The sequence below is a fragment of the Gracilinanus agilis genome, chromosome 1 (assembly GCF_016433145.1).
Source record: "Gracilinanus agilis isolate LMUSP501 chromosome 1, AgileGrace, whole genome shotgun sequence".
Taxonomy (NCBI): Eukaryota; Metazoa; Chordata; class Mammalia; order Didelphimorphia; family Didelphidae; genus Gracilinanus; species Gracilinanus agilis.
Genome location: NC_058130.1, coordinates 142082607 through 142107489, shown reverse-complemented (window position 1 = coordinate 142107489; position 24883 = coordinate 142082607). Strand labels below are relative to the sequence as shown.

Here is a 24883-nt window from a genome sequence, read left to right as displayed (position 1 = left end):
ACTACTACTACTTCCTTTGACTTAATAAAGTTATTAAGCTACAACTAGCCTCATGATTTTAAATATTACAAACTTCCGCTTGGTTCTCTAACAGCTTGAGAATGAATTATCTATTAGCTATCTTAGTTCTATTCTTTGCAACTAAAAGATCACCTTTATTGTCAGAGAAAACAAAAGTAATATAGCTTATTATAGCCACCAACACCTTTCTGTCATCCTTAGCTTTCCTCACTAGACTAAGTTGATTAAGAGTGTCACCATTCTTAATATTATTTTTATAATACCTTTATATGCTTTTGCATTTATTAATCATTCTCTGGTCTGTGCTTCTATATTCTGTACATATCTTTTAAAAATCTATGCTGTTAAGTTACCAATGGATCCACACCAATCTCTTTAGGTCATAGGATCCCATCTATTCTCTCTGAAACCTTTATTTTCTCTCCAAAATTCTAGGGTATATGTGTAAAATGCAATGGTCACTTCCTTCCCTTTATTTTTATTCTTTTGACTCAAATTATCCATTTTTATTTAAAAACATGCTACTTCCTTCCCTTTAAAAACAAAATAAACCAAAAACCCTTACCTTCTGTCTTAGAATCAATACTAAGTATTGATTCCAAGGCTGAAGAGTAGTAAGGCCTAGGCAATTGGAATTAAGTGACTTGCCCAGTCAAAGTTAGTAAGTATCTGGGGCCCTATTTGAACCTAGGTCCTCCTGACTCCAGGCCTGGCTCTCTATCCACTGAACCACCTAGCTGCCTCAACTGTCACTTTCTTCTAAGATTTCCAATACTTCAATTCCAACAAGGACCTCTGAATCCAGGCCAATTTCCACTTTACCATATAATTCATACTTGTGCCAAGTCAAATCAGTAACAAGTGGTTAGTAGTGAGTAAGTAACATTATATATAATTAGACTGCATATAGGAGAGACTATAGATCTGGTAGAGATTACAAGGCACTCAAGACCAGTGAGGAGCAGAACAATGACAGTGCCCAGCCACAGAGTATTTCCTATTATATATTCCACCAACCAACCAACAAGCATTTATTAAACATCCGTGTGCCAGTTCTTCTAGACCTTAAAGATACAAAGAGAAAAATGACAATCCTTATACTCAAGAAATTTATATTATATGAGGGGAGAAAACATATATGTATAGCCAGAACAAATAAAAAATTAAACATAGTTTAGGGAGAGAGGGAATTAGCAGTGGGAAAGAGAAGTGATATAACTAGAAGCATCATGTATACAATAGTACTTAAACAAAATTAGAAAGGAAGCAAGAATTCTACAACTTGGGTAAACAGGGAGTGCTTTCTAGGCATGAATAATTGCCTATTCAAAGGCATGGACATGAGAGATGTTCTAGAACAGCAAAAGAAAGTCAATTTAGCAGAATCATGGGAGTTTATGAAGGAGAATAATGTATAATAAGCCTAGAAATATTGGTTGGTTGGTGCCAGTTGTAAAGGGCTTTAAATGCCAGATTTTACTTGATCCTAGAAGTATTTTTGAGCATCATGATCAGAACTGAGCTTTAGGAAATTAGTTTGGCAATTACGTGGAGACTAGACTCAGTAAGGGAGGTCACATAAGTTAGTAGAATAGTTCAGCTGAGAGATGATAAGGATCTAAACTATAACGGTGGCATGTGAACCAGGAATAGGGGAGAAATATGAGAAAAAATTGTGGAAGTAGAATCAAAAAAGACTTGGGTGATCAGATATGTAAGAGTGAGCAGTCAAGGAAACCAAATTCTTCTCCAATACACAAGTCTAGGTAGGGGAAAGATGGTTAAAAGAAGAAATTCAAAATAAAGGGAAATTTGTTAATGACAAATACTTGTGTCCTGCCACATACAAATATGCACTGAGAGTTCTTCTCACTTCCCATAATGTATATACTTATAAAAACAAATTCCTCAGTTTCATGAGGGTGAAAATATATTACTGCTTATTTTCTGACTGCTTTATTTCATGAAATAAATGCCTCTACTTTCCTAATATCTATGGATTTGTTTGTCATCTGTAAACTGAAGAGGGATTTGGACTAGATGGTCTCTGACAAGATATCTGCCAAGATCCTTTTCCAGATTTAAATATGTAATCCCAAGAATTTTTTATGTATTCCTCATTAAAAATTGATTTATTATTTAAAAAGATATGCTTTCAAATTGCCTTGTTTTTCAAACTTATCTATCACTCTTAATTTCTAAATCAAAGCACCTCATAACTATCATTTTTTTTTAAGTTTTCAGGTTTTGACATGTGTCAAGTTTTAGAGGGGAATGTTTTTCTTCTGGCTTTATTCTCTTTAGCAGGAGTTTTTAAGAAACTTTAAAAACAAAATAAATCATTCCTCTAAAATGTGCTACTATTTTATAGGTCAGGTTACTAGATTAAAAAGTTGTTAGATAATTTATTATTTTGAAAAATATATATTTGAGATTTCACTCAAAACAACTAAGCAATACCTGATTAATGATATATGTAAAATCAAATCCATTTGTTATAACTTTGAATGAAAACTGCCCCAATCCTCCCTTCCCTGACTCTTCAAATTGCTACTTTCTTTAAAGTATTCAAATAAGGTTACATAAAAAATTTTTCAGTTTACTATTTGAAAACTATCCATTTTCCTTCAAACTCTGATAATCCCACAATGAATTTACAGATCTCCAAATTGCTACTGAAATCCATTTCTGATCTGGCTCCAATTTAATCCTTTATTAAGCTCTCACATTAGCTTAGTTCTTCTCATATGCCTCATAAATGTGATCTTCTCCCTTTGTCCTAGTCCTTTCCAAAGTCCTAGTAAGTCCAAAGCCAGTTTCTCTACCTGTTACTGTTCATGTATGTGAAGAGTAAAGAGTTGAAGAATGGAAAATGGAATGAATCTACATGAAGACACATAGCAAAAATGTAAAATTTTCAAATGAATTCTGCACTGTACAAAACTTAACAACTTTTCTCCATAACATCTATTTCCCATACCATCTATGGAAATCCCAACATTTCCAAGTCCATTACATTCCAGCATGTCTGAATGTATGTGGGAAGAATACGCCAGGAGAGCAACTTCAGCAACAGGCTATAAAGAAAAAAATGTCAGCTCGGAATTGAAGTACTCACAAAGGGGATGGATTAATTTATACAAAACAAGACTTACGTCCAGCTCAAAAAACAGGTCTCTGTCTTTACTTGCTATCTCATAGTCTGCTCGAAGGGCCAAGTCATGAATTTTTGTACATTCTCCTAAATCCATGCGCTGTGGAGGGAAAAAAAGCAACATATCAACATTTCAATATATGAAACTTTACCTACTGTCGAAAAAAGCAAATAAGGAGGAATGGCATATTTCATTGTTCATTTGATTTATCAAGACTCAAATTCCAAAGCTAACTTTAAAAAAATAAGAAAAAGGACACTATTAAAAAGCTTTGTTACTCATAATACTCCAGGCAGTTATGAAGTTTTAAGATGTTAAATTAACAGCTAACCAGGGCCAGGTTGCTATTAGTGCCTAGATATTATAGGACTGTGACAAATGAAAACCATGCTGTAATCAGTTTACCTTTGCCAATTTTATTCTGCCATCTGTCGTGACAAATTCATCTTGTCATCTGTCTAATGGTTAACAAATTTGACCCACAAATCTCAAAAAATTCAGATGGTAGGAAGTAGGAAATAAAAAAAGGGGAAACAATGAGGAACCAAAAGATTCTAACATTGGAAAGGTCCCCAGAAGATATGTAATTCACCCACAATCCAAAGCATAAATCTCTTTTACAACATCCCTGCCAACTGGTCATACAGTTTGCCTAAAAGACTCCTAGTGATGTAGAGCTTGGGAAGTTTTTCCTTATGATGAATCAAAATCTGCCTTATTCTGTGAGGTGAAGCAGATCAAGTCTATAAAGCAGACAAAAAGGCTAGGAAGGAGGACCAGAGATTGATCAGTTTTCTAAGTTTTCATATAAACAAAGACAATATTCAAAGTTAGCCCTAACACTTTCTATAAAGAGGTAGAGAGAAAGAAGAGATAGTCAGACAAAGATGGAAGCATAAGGATTTGGCATCATAAGGGGTTTTTTGCATCTAAAAGAAGTGAAAACAGCTATATCTAAGGGTCTCAAGGAGCTCTAGATTCCAGAAATTCTGACAACTTTGTGAATTTTATAGCACTTTACGATTTACAAATATAAATTTGTATTTCTTTACAACCCTATGAAGAGGTAGAGGTGATGGTTACCAGCTATGTAATCATGAGCAAATCACAATGTGGAGAGAATCTATTTTGCATGACTATGCCCATGGCAAGAATGTAGTGGGTTTTATTTTTTTTAATTAGAAGAAGTGGGAAAGAAGTTGAATCTGTTTTAAATGAAAAATGAAAGGAACAACCTTCAACAAGGTTTCAGTTTCCTCATTTGTAAAAAGAGGTTGGACTAAATGGTTTTAAGGTTCCTCCTGCAAAGCTCTAGATCAGTGATTCCCAAAGTGGGCGCCCCCGCCCCCTGGTGGGTGCTGCAGGGATCCAGGGGAGCGGTGATGGCCACAGGTGCATTTGGGGGCAGTAAATAAATGTAAGGGGGCAGTGATAATGTGATGGTATGTGACAGGGGACGCTAAGTAATATTTTTTTCTAGAAAGGGGGCGGTAGGCCGAAAAAGTTTGGGAACTACTGCTCTAGATCTTTAATCCTTAATTTAAAGATAATTAAACTGAGGCTTTCAGAAATTAACTCATTTCTGAGATCTAAGGTTCACGTTAACTAGTATATGTCTGAAACAAGATTTGAATCCAAGTGTCCTACCTCCAAATCCCACGTTTTCTATTATACCACATTGTTTCCAAAAATTAGTTTAGGCATGTTATTTATCTAACTCAGTAGTCTTTCAGAGAAAAAACACACCAAAATATCCCATCTTCCTATCTTGCAGGGTTATTATGATAATTGAAAATGACATCTATATAATTCTTTGCCTTTTGGAAACTTTAAGAGTTTGCAGTAGCATTGGAGAAAATAGAAGCTAAGGAGCATGTGCAAGCCACCATTCTTAAGGAAATGGCTAGAGCTACTATAATAAAAACTCCTTAGGGGTGGGCTGGGTAGCTCAGTGGATTGAGAGCTAGGCCTAGAGATTGGAGGTCCTAGGTTCAAATCTGGCCTCAGATACTTCCCAGCAGTGTGACCTTGGGCAAGTCACTTGACCCCCATTGCCTACCCTTACCACTCTTCTGCCTTGGAGCCAATACACAATATTGACTCCAAGATGGAAGGTTAAGGGTTAAAAAAAAACAAACAAAAAAACAAAAAAAAACTCCTTCCCCATAATCCCAATGCTTTCCCTCACTTCAGTTACCCAAGTTTGAGCACCCAAGCTCTGCTCTCTCTGGACTTCTGGGAAACTAGGCAACTCAAAATGACCTGAAACAAAAATAATGTCCAAAATGCCAACTTCTCATTCCCATTTACTCCATCCACACTTCTAGTCTCTGAAGCAGAGAGTTCCTACAACTACTATTTGAAGGACTAACTGGAGAATTCCTTAATTATTTCAATAATTTTAAAATCATGAACTAAGAGCTAAGAAACTTCCAAAATCACCTATTCCAATTTGCCCCAAATCACAAAGATAGTAAATAACAAAGCCCAGATTCAATTCAAGCTAAAGAGGCAGTATGGTGAGTGGATTAAGTGCTATACTATTCAGGAAAATTTGTTTAAATTCCATCTTAACTAGCTGTGTAGCCATGGGTTAGCCACTTAAGCCTTTCTGACCTTCAAAAGAGAGAGAATACCAGTACTACAAACTTGTGTTGCTAAAATGAACTAAAATACACTAATTGCTTTATGAACTTTATAATACTTAAAAATACATAAACATATGGCACTGTTTCGATAGTATCACAACCATCTCCTATGGTATTCACTATTCTAACTAGAGGTACCCTTTTCTTTTGCAATTAATATAAAATCAGTTTCCTTTTAAAAAAGGGGAAAAAAAGATTTAAATTACCTCCTGATAATGACCTAGTTCTCTCCCCTTTAAAAAAAAAAAAAAACAGTTAAGTAAAACTGTCCCAACAGAGCAACCATATCTGACAGGATATGCAAGACTGTGTACTCAATTTCTTCTCTGTAGCAAAAGTGTTTCATCTTCTGCTCTTTGAAACCAAGATTATTCACTACAGGTAATTGCTTCAGTTTTTACATAACTACTTTTGATTTTTGCAAAATCTTGGAGTTATGTGTGTAAAGCAGGAGAACAAGACAGCACAAGTGAAAGGGAAGTAGAGGAAAACAGTAATAGAGTTTGGAAGTCAAGTAAATTAAGGCTTCAAGATAATATTAAATGGGCCTACTAAGGACTCTCTCTTCTCCCATTCCTGCAAAAAAATTTCAGTGTTATCAAGCACCATTTAGATTCTTTTATGTGCTAGTTAAAAAGGAGAATGTGAGGTCAATCAATCAAGATCATTTATTAAGAACCTAAGATGTGCATTCAAGCTCTGTTTTAGGCATTGTGGACTTAAGTACAAATACAAAATAGCCCTCAGCTAAAGAAGCTTACATTCAATCCACATGAGCAACATATAGATATAAATATATACAAAACAATTTAAGAGAAAGGCACTAGCAGCTTGTGGGAAGGAGAGTCAAAAAAGAATTCTTATAGAAGGTATCTGTGCTATATTTTGAAGGAAAGAAGGAGCCAAAAATAAAGGGTTGAAGAGAGTATGCATTTCAAATATGGAGGATAGTCAGTAGAAAGGAATGATAAGACAAATTTGATTGGATCACAGATAGCATAAAGAGAAGTAATGTATATAAGGTAGGGAGATAGGTTTGTGACCAGGTCGTAAAGAATTTTAAATTCCAAAGAGTTTATATTTGCTCTTAAAAGCTATCAGGGATCATCCAAAATTTGAGCAGGTGAATGGCATAGGCTAAAAAATGCTCTGCCAACTTTGTGGGAAGGTGAATAGAGAATAAATTTAGGCAGGGAGACCAATTGGAAAGCAATAGCTCCCCAAATGATAATGGTCAAAGGATAAAGGTGGTTATCCAATGAAGAAATATAACTAGTCATATGAAAAAATGCTCCAAATCACTATGGATTAAAAAATGTAAATTAAAGCAATTCTGAGATACAACCCCATACCTATAAAGTTGGCTAATATGACAAAAAAAAGAAAATGCTAAGTGTTGGAGATGTGGGAAAATTGGAACACTAATACTGTACACAGCTGGTGGAGGTGTGAACTGATACAACCATTCTGGAGAGCAATTAAGAAATATTCCCAAAAGACCTAACAATATCACTACTAGGTCTATATCCCAAAGAGATCACAGAAAAGGAAAAAGGATCTGTGTACTAAAATATTTATAGCAACTCCCTTTGTGGAAAGAAAAAATAGGAAACTGAAGAAATGTCCATCAACTGGGGACTGATGCAAAGTAAAGTGAGCAGAACCAGAAGAATATTGTACACAGTAATGGAAATATTGTACACTGAATAACTGTGAAAGTCTGAACTATTATCAGCAATGCAAGGATCCAAGAAAATCCCAGAGGATTCATGATGAAAAGTGTTCTCCACAGCCAACTGTCAAGAGTATGACTGGAGATCAACCCGTATCATTTTTTTGCCTTTTTTATGAGTTTTTTTCTTACATGTGCAATATATGTCTTCTTTCACAACATGATGAATAAGGAAATGTGTTGCACAACAACATCAGAATAACCTATTTCAGATTGTTTCCTGATGAAGAGAGAAAGGAGGTGAAGAGGGAGAGAATTTGGACTGTGAAAAGTCAGAACATAATTATTAAAAAATTGTTTCTATATGTAATTGAAAAGTTAAAAAAAGGAATGAGTTGGTAAAAAAATAAAACTAAAGAAAATAACAGCAATATTCAAGAGCCTAATATGGTAACTGTGGGAGAAAGGCAAGAAATGTGGAGGTAGAATCAACAAGATTTGTCAACTTATTAGATATATGGGTCAAATGAAGAATAAGGAGCAAAGCAAGTGAAGTTCAAGGCCACAAATCTGGAGAGAAGATCTAAAAAAGCAGTGGTTTAGAGATAAAAGATGAGTTCTACTTTGGATATCCTGAGGCTGAAATGCTTGTAAGACATCTATTTTGAAATGTCCCTTAGGTAGATGGTGATGCAAGGTTGAAGTAGAGGGAATATCAAATGGACAACAAAGTCTGAAAAAGAAAAATCATACAAATAGAAGAATCAACACAGTGCTGTGTCATGAAGATACCAAAAGGATAAAGTATCCAGGAAATAATATATATAGTAACAGCTAGCACGATAAGAGTATTTTAAGGTTTGCAAAGCAGTTACAAAGATTTTATTTTATCCTTTTCAACAATCCTATAAGGCAGGCATTATTGCCCATTTTACAGATGAGGAAACTGAGGCATTCTAATGTTAAGCAATTTGTCCAGGCTAAAACAGCTAATAACTTTTTGAGGCTGAATTTGAACCCCTCACCCCAAGAGCTAAACTTCAATTCACTGTACTACCTGGTGGCTACTGTCCTAAGGAGATCAACAAGGCTAAGGGTGGAAATCAGATTTAGCAATCATTAATGTTGGAAGAAGCTGTGTCAGGTGAATGGTGTCAAAGCTAGACTGCAAAGGATCGAAAAGTGAATGAGAGAATAGTAGACAGGAGACTGATTTTTCTAGGAATTTGGATGTTAAGAGAGGAAAGATATTTTTAAAAATAGCTTGAGTGAATGGCACAGTCTAGGGAAAATTTTCTTGGTAAGGACTGAAAAGAGCTATCAGAAGTAAAGAAGGAAACAATAGATAGGGAGAGAGTGAAGAATGAATGGGTATATAATTATGGATGTATTTCTCCAGAAGAGATGGGAAAGGATGGAATCAAGAGTACATGTAGAGGGGGTGGCCTTGGTAAGAAGAGCCATCTCTTCAGAGGCTAAAGAACAAAGGATTAATATCAAAGGATTGCTAGTTGTACAGAAGAGGAAACAAGGAGTTCACTAAAACTGGCCTATACTTTCTTGGTAAAGTATGAGTTTAGGTTCTTAGTTAAGAGAAAGGGGAAATAGTATGGGAGACTTGAAAACGGAAATTTGGAAGTCGCCATGACTAGTCAGCTGCAATGACTTCATTCAGCTTGTGAGCAGGAACAGCAGAAGCAGATTGTGAGATATTGCAGGATTAGAGTTCAATAAGACATGCCTGACAATGAGATAAGGATGGAGGGAGACTGTACCCCCAACTTCAGAACAAAACCATGTAGCACTCAATGGTTTAACTGTAGAATTGAGACTAAAAAGAAAAAAAGTGAAGGCCATGAAGGGGCAAAGGCCTGAGAAATACTGAGGAACAGAGAAATAGAGGTCACCATGAGAGGAAGAATAGATTTAGAAGTTAGGCATAAAGGCCAATGGAATGTTTATGCAAACATTATGATGTTATATGTTGAGCAATGTTATGAACAAAATTTATGCTCATATGAAGGAATTTCAGAGTGTGACCATCCCCACATGTGGCTGAGGTGAAGTAGGTCATAAGAGCCAAGAAGCCTGGAGTTTAGAGAACATTAACCTGTATATTGAAGTCCCTCAGTACAGGAGTCCTTCACTGTGAATAAATTAGCTGCCTTTGAAAAAGTTATTTAGGGGGAAAAAAGCATCCTATAACAACACATAAGGTCAACTTCTAGGGATGACCATTTGAAAATATCTTTATATTCATTTTTCCTAAACTAAAATCCAAATATACATATAAACTTGGTTATTCTTACTACTTTAATACCTTAAGTTCTTCTTCAGACTCTTACTACTTAGGCAACATTAAAAATGGCAATTTCTTAACTTGATTCAAGTTTCTTACTACAAGTAGGTTTTTAAAAAAGAATCAACACACAGAAGAAAAACAATTGCTTGAACACATGGGTTGATGCGGACATGATTGGGGATGTAGAGTGGAACCGACCACACTAAAGCAACTATCAATAATATGTAAATAAGTTTTAATTGATGACACATGTTAAAAACAGTGGAAATGCATATTTGGCTATGGGGGCGGGGGCGGGGGGGGGAGCGGAAAGTAAAAACATGAACCATGCAATGAATGAATGAATGAATGAATGGAAAGGGGAAAAAAAAGAATCACACAAAAAAATAGACATTTGCCTCAATTAACAACTCTTTCCTGCAGAGGATTTTTAGACATTTATGCTCACTCTAGACCATTTTAAAAGAGCTACCCATCTGCAATAACCTACAGTAAATTACATAAGAGGGACCTTGAAAATTTTCATTCTTAAAAAGATGGCAGAATGGCCTGTGTTATTCAGCTCAAGCAGAACAAAGAAATAATCAAATAAATGTTAATGGAACAAAATACAGATTGATCAGACTAAGTTTAAACGCAATGTATAAAAAGACAAAACAAGGAAATAGAAAAGTTTGCCCTAAACCCATTTAAGTTCAAAAAACATTTTTTAAATCCAGCTTTAACCAAGCTTACTGTTAGCAATGGAAGGACCTTGCAGATCAAAGTAATCCACTTCCTTCATTTTTATCAAGGGATTTATTGGAGGTTAATCCTTTGTCCAACATCATAAACCAAAGCAGTAAGAGAACAGAAAACAGTGGGTTTCCTTAGTCCAGACTCAATAATACCACAGCCATGCTAGATCATGATCTCAACTTATACCAAAGTTCTAACAACTGGGCTCTTAAATTGTACATAATAACCAAACTTTCCAATTTGTATTTTAGCCTCAATAACTGGATTCTCATCTCCTTCCCTTGTGCCTGAATCCCTGCCTGGACATTTTCTATGTCCTTCTTTCTATATTCTACTTCCTCTAGGCCTAGGGTCCTATTTTGCTATCACTAGTCTTCTCAGGGACTAGAATCTTAACCCAATGTTTGCTTGATTATCTTAATATTGAGTATCTTAGAACTTGGTATCTTATTCCATTTCCTATAGCCCTGAAGTTCTAGGAGGCTTGTTGTTTTATAGTTTATGGACCTTCAAAGATCACCTGTCCTATCTAACCTTCCCAAAGCAGTTTTTAATTTTGTCATGGACCTCTTTGACAATTTGGCAAAGCCCAACACATTACTTAAAATTTGTTGCCTACATTCATAATTGAAGGAAATACCAAATTTCAGCCAGAGATCAGTGAAAAAATAAAAATATTACTCCTCCCAAGCAAACTCATACACCCTTGTCCCCCAATCTATTCAGGGACCTCTTTCACGATAAGAATTGCTTTTAAATCTTTTCCACCATCATCATCCCTTAAATAAGAAGAGTAATGCAAAGAGTATTTTCACAGATTTTAGGGATGTCTTCTTCAAAGGAATCCACTTTCATAATGGTTATAAGTGAGAGTAGAAGTCTTCTATTATCACCCCCATCAATATTACAATTTTACAATTATCCTTGAAATGAAGACTATTCATAGCAATGAAATGCCTTCTCTAAGGACAAAAGTATTCTTCATAGATCAAATTACTGTGCCATATATAGTTTATTGCTTTTTTTAAGTATCAGTGTACATACTATACTATTGGGTTTTTTTTTAAATAAACCCTTATCTTCAGTCTTAGTATAAATTTTATGACAATTGGGATTAATTGACTTGCCCAGGATCACACAGCTAGGAAGTTTCTGAGGCCACATTTGAACCCAGGTACTCTCGACTCCAGGCTTTAGCACTTTATCCACTGTGCCACCTAGCTTCCTCAACATTATATGGCATATCTGGCTAAATCTTCTCCAATAGTGGTACTCAGAATTTCTGCAAACTCAATTTCATTCAGCTATTTGTCCTTCCCTCCTTCCTTGAAGAATAAGAGTTGTGAAAAATTTTTTGTCATGGATCCCTTTGGAAGTCTCATGGAGTTTATATACATCATCTCAGAATTTTAAATGATAAAATAAAACACAAAATTACAAATGAAACATTATATTGAAATACCAAATATTATTTATAAAGTTATATTTTTAAAACATCAAAATATAAGATTATTTTTAAAAATATAAGTCATGCAATTTATGTGAGGTTAAAAATTCTTGCTTTAGAATGTAATTTATTAAAGCTACTACTTTGATGTCTATAAAAATCATAAAGTGCATGTTTATGGTGGACTATACAAAATTAAATAGGACTTTAAGAATGGTAGTAATTGAACAAATAATTGACTTGAGCCTAAATGTGATATAATGAAATCTAGGAGGGAAAAGTCTCAGAACGGAGGCAAATAGTTTTAGAACAAATAAAAAAAGGAAGTACTTCTTTACAGAAAGTAACAAACATGGTAGAAACAAGAAACTCATTAATACAAGATGTCCTATAGACAGAAAATATAAACCATTTGGAGAATGGCTTTAATAAAACCATGGATCATAAATCCTCCCACTTGATCCTCCTTTCAAGACACAACCTGGCAGAGTTGCAGAAACATAAAATATGAAATCAGAAGTTCTAGAGTGAAAGCCTAGCTCAAGTGAATGGGCAACTTTAATTCCATCTCTTTGAACTTTCAATTTTCAGGAGTATTTAGGTGGCTTAGTGGATGGAGAGTTAGGCCTTGAGACTGGCTCAAATCTGGCCTCAGATACTTCCCTAGCTGTGTGACCCTGGGCAAGTCTTTTTAATCCCCAATGCTGGCCCTGGAAGATTTTCAGCCTTGGAACCAATACACAGTATTAATTCTAAGAGTAAAGTAAGGATTTTTTGCTATTATTGTGTTTTGTTTTTTTTAAGAAATTTCAATTTGCTTACCTGAAAAACAGTGATAACATAGGTACTATCTCCTTCCAAATGGTTGTAGTGATAAAAGTGTTTTGTAAACTGTAAATTGTTATGGAAATGTGAGCTTTTAGAACACTATTATGGGGACAGAGCTGTTTAAAGTGCATTCCAAATCTTGGCTAATAGCACCACAAAAGACAAGTGCCAAGGTTTCCTGCAATGTTCAATCACTCACCATGACAATTCTAATATGTATTTAAATTAAAATTACTCCTGTACATATATATCGAATTTTTATCATAGAAAATGGTGATTCACATTAAGTAAATTTCAGTAACATAAAACTAATTCATACTAGGGCAATTGAAGGCGATATAGGAAATTCAAGCATAAGAACAAGAATAGTGCTGGGAATTCCTTAAGTTATGGCCAAGTCTGGCCTCTCTCAGCCTTACAACTTTCCCTTAATGTAGAGTTTTCACATATGAAATAAAGTAAAACATAAGTGAAAAGCCATTATATGACTCTAGTCAGAAGTAAATATTTCTTTTTTTTTTAAGTGAATAGCATGCACTGTTGTTTGCAAAGAATAAGCAATGAAAACTGACAAAGGATTAAGCATTGAAACTAGGAAGTTAAAAATTTCAAAAAACCAGCAACTATATATATATAAATTCCATACCAGAATCTTTTTTCCTTTTGCCCTCAAATGAGGGATTTGAAAACTACTTCAACTACCAGTTATCTGATACTTTTATTTCTCTTTCCTTTTGCAACAATATCCATTGTTGCTAGCTGAGCAAACTAAAAAGAACTAACCAATCTAACACTATTGTAACTAAGAGCACTCTTACCTGGATCATAGCTTTTGTCATGGAATTCATTAGTGCAATTGCAGTGACAGAAGAGCTCCTATTTCTAAAGCACTTTCCTCAAAACCTCACCTTAAGGAAGATTAACCCTAATTTTATTGCTTTTAAGGAAACAAGACTTGGAGAGACAAACTTGCCCAAGGTAATATAACTTGCAAATAGCAGATTATGCCTGGAACCCAAGTTTTTAGAGCTTACAAAATCAAGTTTAATCAGGTTCTCAAATGAAACAGCATCACTCATTCCACTCCATTGTATCTACTGTAAGACAACTGAAAACAAGTATAGTGAATCTTTTGGTCACTTACCTCTATTAAATTTCACTTCAAAACTTGCTTCTAGAAACAAAGTTATCATTCTTTGCAGATAATATGATGGTATCCATGCAGAACCCCAGAGAATCAACCAAAAAACTTTTATTGAAAAAATTAAAAACTTTAGCAAAGTTGCAGGATATAAAATAAACCCATATAAATCATCAAAATTTCTAATGACCAAAACCTGCCACTACCTCATTTCTCAACTTCATACCAAATCTCATTTCCTTAAGGCATGAACCTATAGATAACTCTCCATTTCTCTTCCACCCCACCATCTCTGTGTACATTAGGAAATTCTTTTCAGGGTTTTAGTAAGAGACATAGCATCAAAAGAAAAATAATTAAAAGAGGCCTGGGAAAACTAGAAGCCTATAGAAGTCACCTAAGCACTGAAGAACGCCAAGAAATTTGGAGAATGAGTCCTTAAACTTCTTTGTGTCAGACACCCACCTCCACCCCAAATGGTCCAATGAAGCTTATGAGTCCCCTTTCTTAGAATGTTTTCAATTACACAAATTACCTAGGATTACAAAAGAAATATCAAAATATTAGGGGTTGGGGGGGAAACAACTTCAAGGACCCTAGGTTAAAAACCCAGGAAAACAAGGCCCAGTATCAGAAAATGACTTGCTCAAGATCAGAAAACTAACAGGACAGCTAGGACTCAAACCCATTGTTACCTTACTATGAACTCTCTTATGTTTTTCTAGGTGTGCTATGCTTACATCACCACTAAAACTATTTTAAGGTAATTAAAAGAATTCTAATCACTACTTAGTGCTTAATACAGCATTACTTAAATATTAACCTCACAACAAATATATACTCGTCACTCAAGATCAAAAGAATAGATTTCAACTGTTTACTCAACTCAACAACCCTTTCAACTTCTTCATACATGATTCCAGTATATAATCCTGGAACATTCTCCATTCCTACTTCTGAATTCCAACTAGAACATTTACAAATGGTGAAAACTGTGATTATTATTGAGCAATAAAGTTCTGGTACATAAACAGCTGTAGCATTATCAAATAGCCTATCAAAATGTTATAGCTTTTCTAATACCACAGATGAAACTGACAAGAGTACTTTTCTTCTGGCTCTTTCCTCAAAGTAATAATGGACAAATTAATGATTCATCACATAAAAAATTCCTCTCTTAGAAAATGTACATCATCCTTCAATGCTTTTGAGGATCTATACTTTTGCTGTTCTCCATCAACACAGATAGCAACTCCTCTATAACTTAATAGATGGTCAAGAGTTAATGCGGCCTAAAAATTCATTGCCCAATAACCAACCTGGTAATGATAAACTTTTCCAAATTTAACTAGTAATTCATAGTGCAATAGCAAGAAAACAGTGGCCCAATAAGATGGTCCTTGAATGAAAGACAAAAAAAATCCATCTAATATTAAGTATTCACTCTAATGAAATTATATTAAGTATTATATAGCAATTAAATTTTTTCTAATTATCTTAAAATAGTCCTAGTAATGAGATGCATGGAAAAACATAAGAGAAATTTTATCATAAAGTAATAGTATTGTATAAGCCAGAAGCTTTTCTACCTAGATGAGGATCTGCAGAGCTTAATGACATACTCTTTAAAAATCCAGATTCATATCCCAATACCAAAATAAAGCCATTAATGAACACACAGTATATATACAGCCCCTGAAGCTGTTGGTGGAAGGAACAATTCATATTTAAGGAAACTGGAATTTCTGGAATCCACTACTATCCACAGAACTATATACAAGGTCTTGTGTAAACAGGTATATAAGGAGAAAAAAGGAAAAGTTCCTGCCCTCAAGGAACTTACATTCTATATTTCTGAGAGTATCACCACAGGCAAAATACTGTCCTTCAAATTTTTTAACCATAACCAAACTTGGAAATGTATATTAAATAAAATTAGCACAAGTCTGCTGTTTTGTTTTGTTTTTCATTTTAAATCTGTATTTATTTCAATACCACAAGGATACTACCTAGGGGTATGTTGGTAAATATTTACAATCAATCAACTTTCAAAAAATAATGTAAGCAGACACATTAATCAATATACATGAACATTTTCACCATCACTTGTAAGTCTAAACAATCAGCAAAAACAAAAACAAACAAAAAAAAAACCCTGATTTGTAGCAATTGCTAATTTATACAATATAAATGCTCACAAGGAAAATTTAAACAATTAGCTCTAAAGAGCCTATTTGAGCTGTCCCCAACATACTTCTGATACCCCCTCTACCAAGGCGGCTTGCAACTATCCACCACCACCCCTCCTGCTACCCACCCCCAAAGCCTTAACTTTTCATGAGTTCTTGTGGCTAAAAAAATTCTGAGTTAACCCTGTGATTATAATCTCTTCAAGTAGGTTGGTCTTCAGTCTACAGATTTACAAACACCACATATTCAGACTTTCTAATAAGGCCTACCAAAGATTGCAACCCATTGACAATCTTCAGGAAACCTGGAATCAATTTCATACAAGGAACCATGAGGGTCAGACTAGTAAAGAAAGTTAAAAGCACAATGGGAGAAAAATCCACATTTGACTGAGTTTCACATACTGCTTTCTTAAAATAATGACACGACAGAAGTTTGCAAAAAGAAACCAACTTGATTAAAAAGTTCTTCATGAAAAAACAAAAACTTTAAGAAGTAACATCCATTAGCTCAAAATAAAAAGGCAAATCAAGAATCTAGGTTTTGGAAACACTGATGAGCGTGAATGCCACAAAGAATCGGATGACCAATCTGCTTGCCTAAAACATAAGCAGTTAATATACAAATCTACACGTGGATGTTCAGGAAACAACATTTTCTTTACTTAGTACTTAATGTGACCAGCTTTTTGAAGTCTTAATAATTTTAAGGTAGTAAGACATATGATAGTTCTATTATACCCACAGACTGCCCTTCTTAAGGTTTATATATATATATGTATACACATAAAAAAATATATATATATATAATTTGAAGGGCACCAGGAAATTTCTACCAGGCTAAGCAAAATGAAGTACCAACTGAAAAGCTTCCCCTAAGAAAGCAACAATTCTTCACTTTATTGTACTATGAAAAAGCACATACCGTTCCAGCCAGAATGTCATGAGGACAGCAGTCCAGGAGATGGCTCTTGCAGACACGATCATCTGTAAACTTCACCCTCTGTCTGGTTTCGTCTCCTGAAATTCATGTTTGGTTTTAAATAAGACAGTATTATCATATTAACCATGCATGGGTATCTGCTGCAACAATTCACCTGGATTTGCCGACTATCAATTTTGTGTACTCCCCATCAAATTCACTGAAAAACAGGGTCTAGAAACATAATTGGAAATTGGACTATAACTGTATTTATAGGCTTAAGTACATCATGACAGAGTATGGGATCTTACCAAATGAGGTCTGACCTGTCATTATGCAAAATAGTCAAATGGCCACAATTAAAAGGCTTAACAATTATCAAAGATTACCTGACCCTCCTCAAGAAGAGCAGTTAGGGATGGAGATAACAAAACCCATGCTTCTCAGTGGGCCAATGAATCAAAGAATACAACACTTACACCTCCTAATTTCCACCAGCAACAGGTATTTATTCATCTATTTTCTTGATGTGGACAACTGAATAGGCAGTGTTTTTTGTCCAGTGTCCAGGAAAAGTATTCAAACCTCATTGTAGAACTCTATAATCTGGTAATCTCCCTGGTTCCCTTTTTCCCACCCTTAAATATATTTTGCCATTTGGGAGTCACTTTTAACAAGACAATATGAGAAAGGCAGAAAGAAACTAGGTTAGTCAATACACACTGCGAGCTCCAACACATACTGTACCCATCTGCATTCTTCAAGACCTCAGCTGCAGAATTTTATGCCCGCTGTTGAAAAGTTTTAAAGGAAAAGTTTTCTTGCCCACACCTGCAGTAAGGAAGTCAGGGGAATGATACATAAAAGTAAAGGCAAAGTGGCAATGGAATGTGACAATTTTAAAGCTAATTCTGTGTATATGACACAGATCTGTGTAATACTAAAGTAGGACTATAGTTTAGGATTTGCAAGCATCCAGGATTAATGTAGTGTCTTTTTTTATTGAAAATGTTTTCTTTCTAAACTACACTTTTAAAGTTACTTGTGAAAAAAGCAAACACTTTTTTGTTATAACAGCTTTAAAAATTGGTTGTGACTCACGGCTCGATGAACATGAGGCTTTTCTGCAACTCCCTTGCAGATTGATGTAGGCAGGCAAAGATACACTGAACCTTTATAAATAAAATAGAGGGGCCACAATTGTTCAGTTTGTATGAAATAAAAATATGGGAAGCAATTCAAAAGCAACTCAATATACAAAGAAAGCTAAAAAGCACTTATTCATCTATGAAATAAAGTGCAAAGACTCTGCACAGCCCTGAAAATGTGCCAGTGTGAATTTACAACTTCATTATTTCGGTAGTAAAGAAAACACAAACCACAATTGGAATATAGGGTTTTTTTTTTTTGTTTGTATGTTTGTTTGTTTTGCAAAGGTTGCAACAGCCTTTTTTCCTGAGACAATTAGGCTTTCACCTTCCTATATTATAGTACAAACCTATATATGTCTGTAAGGAATTGACTAAACACTGGGTTTCTCATGTGAAGGCCAAGGTGGTGATAATAAAAGTCACTTTGCATAAACCCCCATATTAGAAAAGCCGACCTTACAATTTCTCTTGTAATGAAATAGAATAAAAATGGCACTTAGCTATATTATCTGCATATTTAGGCTCCCTCTCTGATAAAACACTTCTTCTCAAAGGAAGCCCAGGAAAAACACAGCCATATGGCTTGGAAAACATTGTCTGTGATCAAAAATCTCAGGCCCTTTGCTAAATTCCCTTTTTTCTCTCTCGTAGGGTGGCTGTTTCTAGGCCAACAAGCAAGGGTTATGTGTGCAGGAGAGGAGAAAGTAATAGTCGGCCCTGGGGCAAAGAAAAGACGGTCAAAAGCGGGCAGTTTCTGCTGGTTAGCGTTGAGGTGGGTTTGTAAACCCCCAAATATAAATACAAATCAATTACTCTGAGCCAGGCAACTACTGACACCCTTTAAAGTTGGGGGTGGGGGGGTGGGGTAGGAGAAGCCACGAAGGAGGATTCAGGTTCCGGAGGGTCAAAAAGAACCGTCAGATCCTCCAGAGAAAGGATGTGCGTAGAGATAGCCAGCGGCCCGCGGCCTCAGTATGAGTGTAAAGAAAGGGAACAAGCCACAGAAAGCCCAAGCTGGGCCCACACAGGCTGAGAATAGAGTGCGTATGCATGCGTGCTAGAGAAGGATGGGGGTGGAGGGGGGAGATCCGATAAAACACCCGAGGCTTTGGCCTCCAAGAGGCTGGATCCGGGCGGAAACAAAGGGGCTCAGGGCCTAGGCTTCTGAGGAAGGCCAGCAGACGCAAGGAGGCCAGAGGCTGCCGCACAAAGGCTCCGGCGCCTCGCCGGGGCGGGCGGGGGAGACGAGAGGGAGCCCGGGTCACCTGGGGCGCACGCGCAGGGCCGAGCAAGCCGCCCCTCCCTTCTTCCCCCTTCTTCCTCCCCACCCCACCCCCACCCCAGCTTCGGGCCGGCCGGGCCACCCAGGCCCCACCACCTCCCTCCCGCCCCACCTCCGCTCTCCGCCATCGCCGCCCGCCATTCCCAGCCGCGGGCTCCTCGGCCGCTCCCTACTCACCGTCCCGGGCCGTGCCCATGAGCTGGTCGAGCAGGGCCCGCATCTGCGCCTGGGCCGACATGGCTGCCTGCGGCGGATGGGGAGAGGGAGAGAAAGAGCCAGAGGTTCCTCTCACAGCTCTGGCGGCCTTCAGCGGCGGCGAATTCTAGACGGATCAGGTCGGCCTCGAGCGCACTGGTTTCTCTCCAGCTCGCTCCTTCCCGGCCGTGGAGAATCTTGGGAGGAAGTGCGTATGCACGGGAAGACAAGGGCTTCTGGGTGTTGTAGTCCAGGAGAGGCTGGCGGGGGGGGGGGGGGGGGTATCATTAACCAAGTCCCATTGGATGGAAAGTTTCACACTAGATTTTACTGAGCAACTGTGAAGGAAAAGTGCACGAATTTCCTTGACCCAACTTAAACTCTTGGATATCCTCTTGGGGCTAGTTTTCCTGTCTTCATACTATGTATTTAATAGGATTTTTTTAAAAAGCATCAATTCAATTTAACAAGCATTGATTAAGGGCCTCCTATGTACCTAGCAGAAGGTATTGAGGTTATATAGATAAAACTGGAACAATACCAGCCCTCAAGGAGCTTACACTTTCTACCTATACACAGATAAGTAAATACAAAAAAGGTACAAAGTAACTTTGAGAAGGAGGAATTAACATCTAAAAGTAATCTGGAAAGGAAAGCTCTTGGAGGAATCCTCACTAGCTCTGCCTTGCTCAAGGTTTAGAGACAGAGGCAAGTAGAGTGCACACTGAAGAAGGCCTAGAAAACCATGTGCAAAGCCAGTGCATGAAGGGAATTAATGTTATAATAATTTTTAAAATAGCATTTATGTAATACTTTAAGATTTGCAACATGCTGAGGCCAACAGGATACTGGGGGTGAGAGATAGGGATGGAGAATAGCATTTATATAATGCCTACTATGTGCCAGGCACTGTGCCAAGTGCTTTTTACAACTATTATCTCATTTAATCCTCATAACAACCCTGTAAGGTAGGTGCTATTTTTATCCCCATTTACAGTAGAGGAAATTGGAGTGGAGAGATTCACACTGCTAGTAAGTATCTGAGTGCAGGTCTTAATCTAACTCCAGTTCTAGTGCTCTATCCACTGGACCACATAGTCTAGGGTGGAGGGAGTTTATGAAGACCCTTGGGAGGTATTATGATTCCCATTTTACAGATGAGGAAACTGAGGCAAACAGAGGTTAAGTAACTTGTGCAGAGTGAAACAAGCTTGTAAATATCTGAGATTGGATTTGATCTCAGACCTTCTTTACTCTAGGACCAGTGTTCTCATCTACTGCAATGGGGAAATAATAATGAATTGTGTTTTGGATATTTTTTAGTTTGAGAAGTCTATATAACATATGAGTAGAATTGTCTGCAGTAGCCAGATGGTGATGCAGGACTACAATGGAAAAGGAACAAGCATTTATTAAGAACCTACTATGTGCCAGACACTATACCAAGAGATTTATAAATATCTCATTTGATCTTCACAACCCTGGGAAGTATGTGCTATTATTCTCATTTTGCAGTTGAGGAAACTGAGGCAGGCAGAATTGAAGTGATTTGCCCAGGGTCTCATAGTTAGCAAATGTCTGAAGCCAGTTCGTATCTTTCCTTTATACCATCAAGCTGACTAGAACTCAATAAAGAGATGAAGATTAGAAATTTGGGAATCATAAATATAGAGATTTATTGAGGGTTTTCCTGAATGTCCAACACTACTCCTGAGCCTTTTGAATGGAATATTAGACCCAGTCTCTGACCTTAAGGGGATATAGCATAGTAGAGGAAACAAAATCAAAGTGTAACTGCTACACATTTCTGACAAATGCAACTCCAGATGAGAGGTGGTAACAAAAGAGAGACTCATTAGAGACCAAGGATCAACATAACAAGGAACTCTGAATTAGAGGAACAATGCTGCCTTGCCTTTAGGCTCTAGTCTGTATTATAAGTGAACAGCACCAAGTGCTTTCCTTTTGTAGGGTTGCTCCCTCAGAGTAGGACTATACATCAGGAGTAATCAGTTTTTCTGGAAGGTGGAGAACAACAGAAAGAAGCTCATAATATCTTAGAGGTAGAAAAGAACCTTCCCATCTTCTATAGATTTGGAGATTGAGGTTAAGTGCCTGGGCCAAAGTCATAAAGATGGTAAATGACTGAGACAGGATTTGATTTCAGATTGTTGTGACTCCCAAGTATAGCATACTAACCACTCCACTTTGCTGCCTCCTTTCATTTTGATTGTTTATGGGCTTTAGGAGTGCTTTGCATTTTTTTGTTGGGGTTAATGAAACTTGTCTAATGTTCAATGTTTTGATAGATTAGGCACTTGTGGGAGCTGAGGAGCTTCAACAGACAAGAGCCAAAACCTGATGTTCCCATGGGAAATACTGGATGAAAGCAAAGCTCATAGGGTATGATTACTGAGAAGCTCTCCTCACTATGAACCTCCTTTGTGTGAGCCTAAAGCTGTGTCCATCCTCCACTGAGTAGAGTGATGACAGACCTGGGCTTTAGTTTGCCTGCTGTGTGTAAACCAGAAGCTAAGAAACCAACTAGGAGGCTATTGCAATTGTTTTGATGTTGGGTGATGAAGGCAAGCACTATGGTAGTGGCAGTGACCTGTAGGACATTATCCAAATCCCATTCCACACCTCCTACCAACAGATTTCTTACTCCCATCCCCCTCAACCCTACTATCTCAAAGTTCCAACCAAGCACCACCAGCAGCCTTACACTGTACCTTCTGGAATGCCTGCTTCATAGGCAACAAACTTTCCTTCATCCCAAATCTTTTTCTCTCCCACTCCTTCTATCTCCTAACAGTTATAGAAACTTGGTTCCCTTCTGATGATACAACCTCCCTGGCTACCCTTTCAAGTACTGGCTGAACTTTGAAGTTAACTTTGTTAACTTTGAAAAAACATAGAACTATTAAATAGTCAGAAAAACTACTCTTAATTAAGGAAAAGGGGGAACAGGGCTGACTAGGCCTCCACTCAGAGCCGCGAGCCCCGTGCCTTATGCAGAGTTGAGGATTGAACTCTGCTTGCTCTGGTCCCTGACCCCCTGGGAGTGCCACCCCATAGATGATGACTCCTCCTTCGAGCCCAAGCTGGAATCAAACTAGCTACCTAAGGATCTACAGTCCTCCACTCTACTTACAATGGAGATGGTCCCTGCCCAGGTTGTCTTCCTGGGAAAAGGTCTCTGATACTGGGAAGACTACCTAAGACAAAAAGGTATTTAGCATTTACCCTGGGGTCCATTATTCAGTCTGCAGCTGCTAGTCTGAGATTCCTTTCAGGGTGGATTCTCCTGGAAACAGGGAACAAGCACAAGCTTTGGGGGTTTCCTACCTACAAGCCATTCCTAAAACTTGGGGTTCATCAGATCTCACTAGGCCACAAGTTTAGGGTCGCTAGATTCCACATCGACAAACCTTTACTCAAACATCTCAACTCACAGATTGAGGAAGGGGAATTAGAATACTCCTTGCTTGCCACTGCCACTTCCAGGTCCTCTCTTTACCTCAATCACTCAGGAACCTCTCTTCCTTTGAGACTCATGCTGTTCATCTCTATCACTCAATCAAAATTCTGGTAGCTGCTATCTGTAGACCTCCAGGTCACTTCCTTTTTTTCCTCAATGAATTTGGTACATGGTTCACAATTTTTCTCTCCTGTTGTATTGCTACCCTCATACTAGGGAACTTTGACATATATACGGCTCCCCCTCAGACACCCACATCACTTATTTCCTCAACCTACCCATTTCCCAGAGATCTACTCTGACCTCAGCCAAACATAAGGATCTTGCTATCAACACAAAATTATCACTTCTATGTTCAAGAAGTCTGAAATCCCCATATCCAACCATATATTAGTTCTTCATTGCTTCCCTCTGCCTTCTCTTACAAAACTCTTCCCTTCATCTGTACTGCCTCCTCCAAACCCTTCACCCTTCAATTCTCTTCTAGGTCATCTCTCCTGAAATAGCTACTCCCTCTTCTTTTCCTCATCTTGCTCCTTTGGTAAACTGATTTATCTCTGCAATACTCTCTATTCTTGAGTTTCTAGCCCCCTTATTATTTTGACTTGTTCCCTACTAATAGATCATTTCAACCATTTATCATCTCTCCTACATATTGGATAAGCGAGAAAATTATACAGTTGTTCTGTCTGGGTCCACTACAAGTTTGTTACACAACTTCACCTGGGGTCTCAAAGCTTTGCTGTTGTGAAGAGAGAATTGAACTCTCTTAGTTTATTTTTAAATGTAATCAATCAGCAACCTTTAATTTAATTAAATCAAGAATTTGAAGTGTCCCTACTTAGCACTTGGTAAGTCACTAGGTAAGAGAGCTCACAAGTCACTTACTAATTCACACCCCTAAAGGCCACAAGCACTGCCTGCCTTGGGCACAGTGCTAGGCAAATTGGGAGGCTGTAATTGGTTTCTGAGAAGTAGGAGAGAGACAAGAAGTGATGTGGAAAAAGGACCATAAAAGGCAAGACCAAAGGACAAGGACTCTTGGCTTCATTGGTTCTTAGACAAAAAGAGACTCTCTCTCTCTCTCTCTCTCTGACACTCTCTCTCTCTCTCTCTCTGACTCTCTCTCTCTCTCTCTCTCTCTCTCTCTCTCTCTCTCTCTCTCTCTCTCTCTCTCTCTCTCCCCCCCTTTTGGTAGGACTCTCTGATGAGATTCTTGGCAGTTTTTTTAGCATCTTCTGCCTCTTTGTATTTCAGCTTCCAGATCTGCATTTGAGCTCTAGGATTTAGGATATTTGTAGCTAAGCGATTTTTTTCCTGCCTCTTTCCTATATTTCATATCTCTACCTTTAAAGGGATTTTCTTAATCTCTCCCTTTGTGTCCTTAAGAGACAAGAGGGTAGGGTTTCTAAGTAGATCAGAACTGACAGGTGTCAGTGAGCCAGAGCTGAATATTTTGTTACCAGGAAGACCAGAACATGGAAAAGGAAGCAGCACTGACAGTTAGGGACTTTTGCCTCTGGTTCTCCAGAGAGCAAGGAGGTCTATCTCTGAGGCAAGGGCTACTGGAAGTTGGCTACTGACAGTTGGGTGATAGAAACTGATTGAAGAAGTGAGTGGGTGGTGACTGTTGATTATTTAGGAAGTTAAGCAGTTAGTGAATCATTTACACATAGAGTAGATTAGAGTAGGCCTGGTATTTTCCAGGCAT

General features: G+C 37.4%; 1 protein-coding gene across 2 annotated transcripts in view; it reads right to left on the bottom strand.

The window, feature by feature from the left end:
• LUC7L (LUC7 like) overlaps positions 1-19804 on the bottom strand; it is a 47258-nt gene extending 27454 nt beyond the window's left edge. Inside the window, exons 1-3 of one of the 2 annotated variants that reach the window (XM_044657659.1) lie at positions 19674-19804; positions 17067-17161; positions 3177-3275 (exon numbers count right to left, since the gene is read on the bottom strand). In XM_044657659.1, coding sequence (XP_044513594.1) covers positions 3177-3275; positions 17067-17161; positions 19674-19734 — 255 coding nt within the window. In that variant the 5' untranslated portion in view covers positions 19735-19804. The remainder of the gene's footprint in view (positions 1-3176; positions 3276-17066; positions 17162-19673) is intronic. The other variant, XM_044657664.1, reaches the window with a different exon arrangement.
• Positions 19805-24883: the final 5079 nt, after the last annotated feature.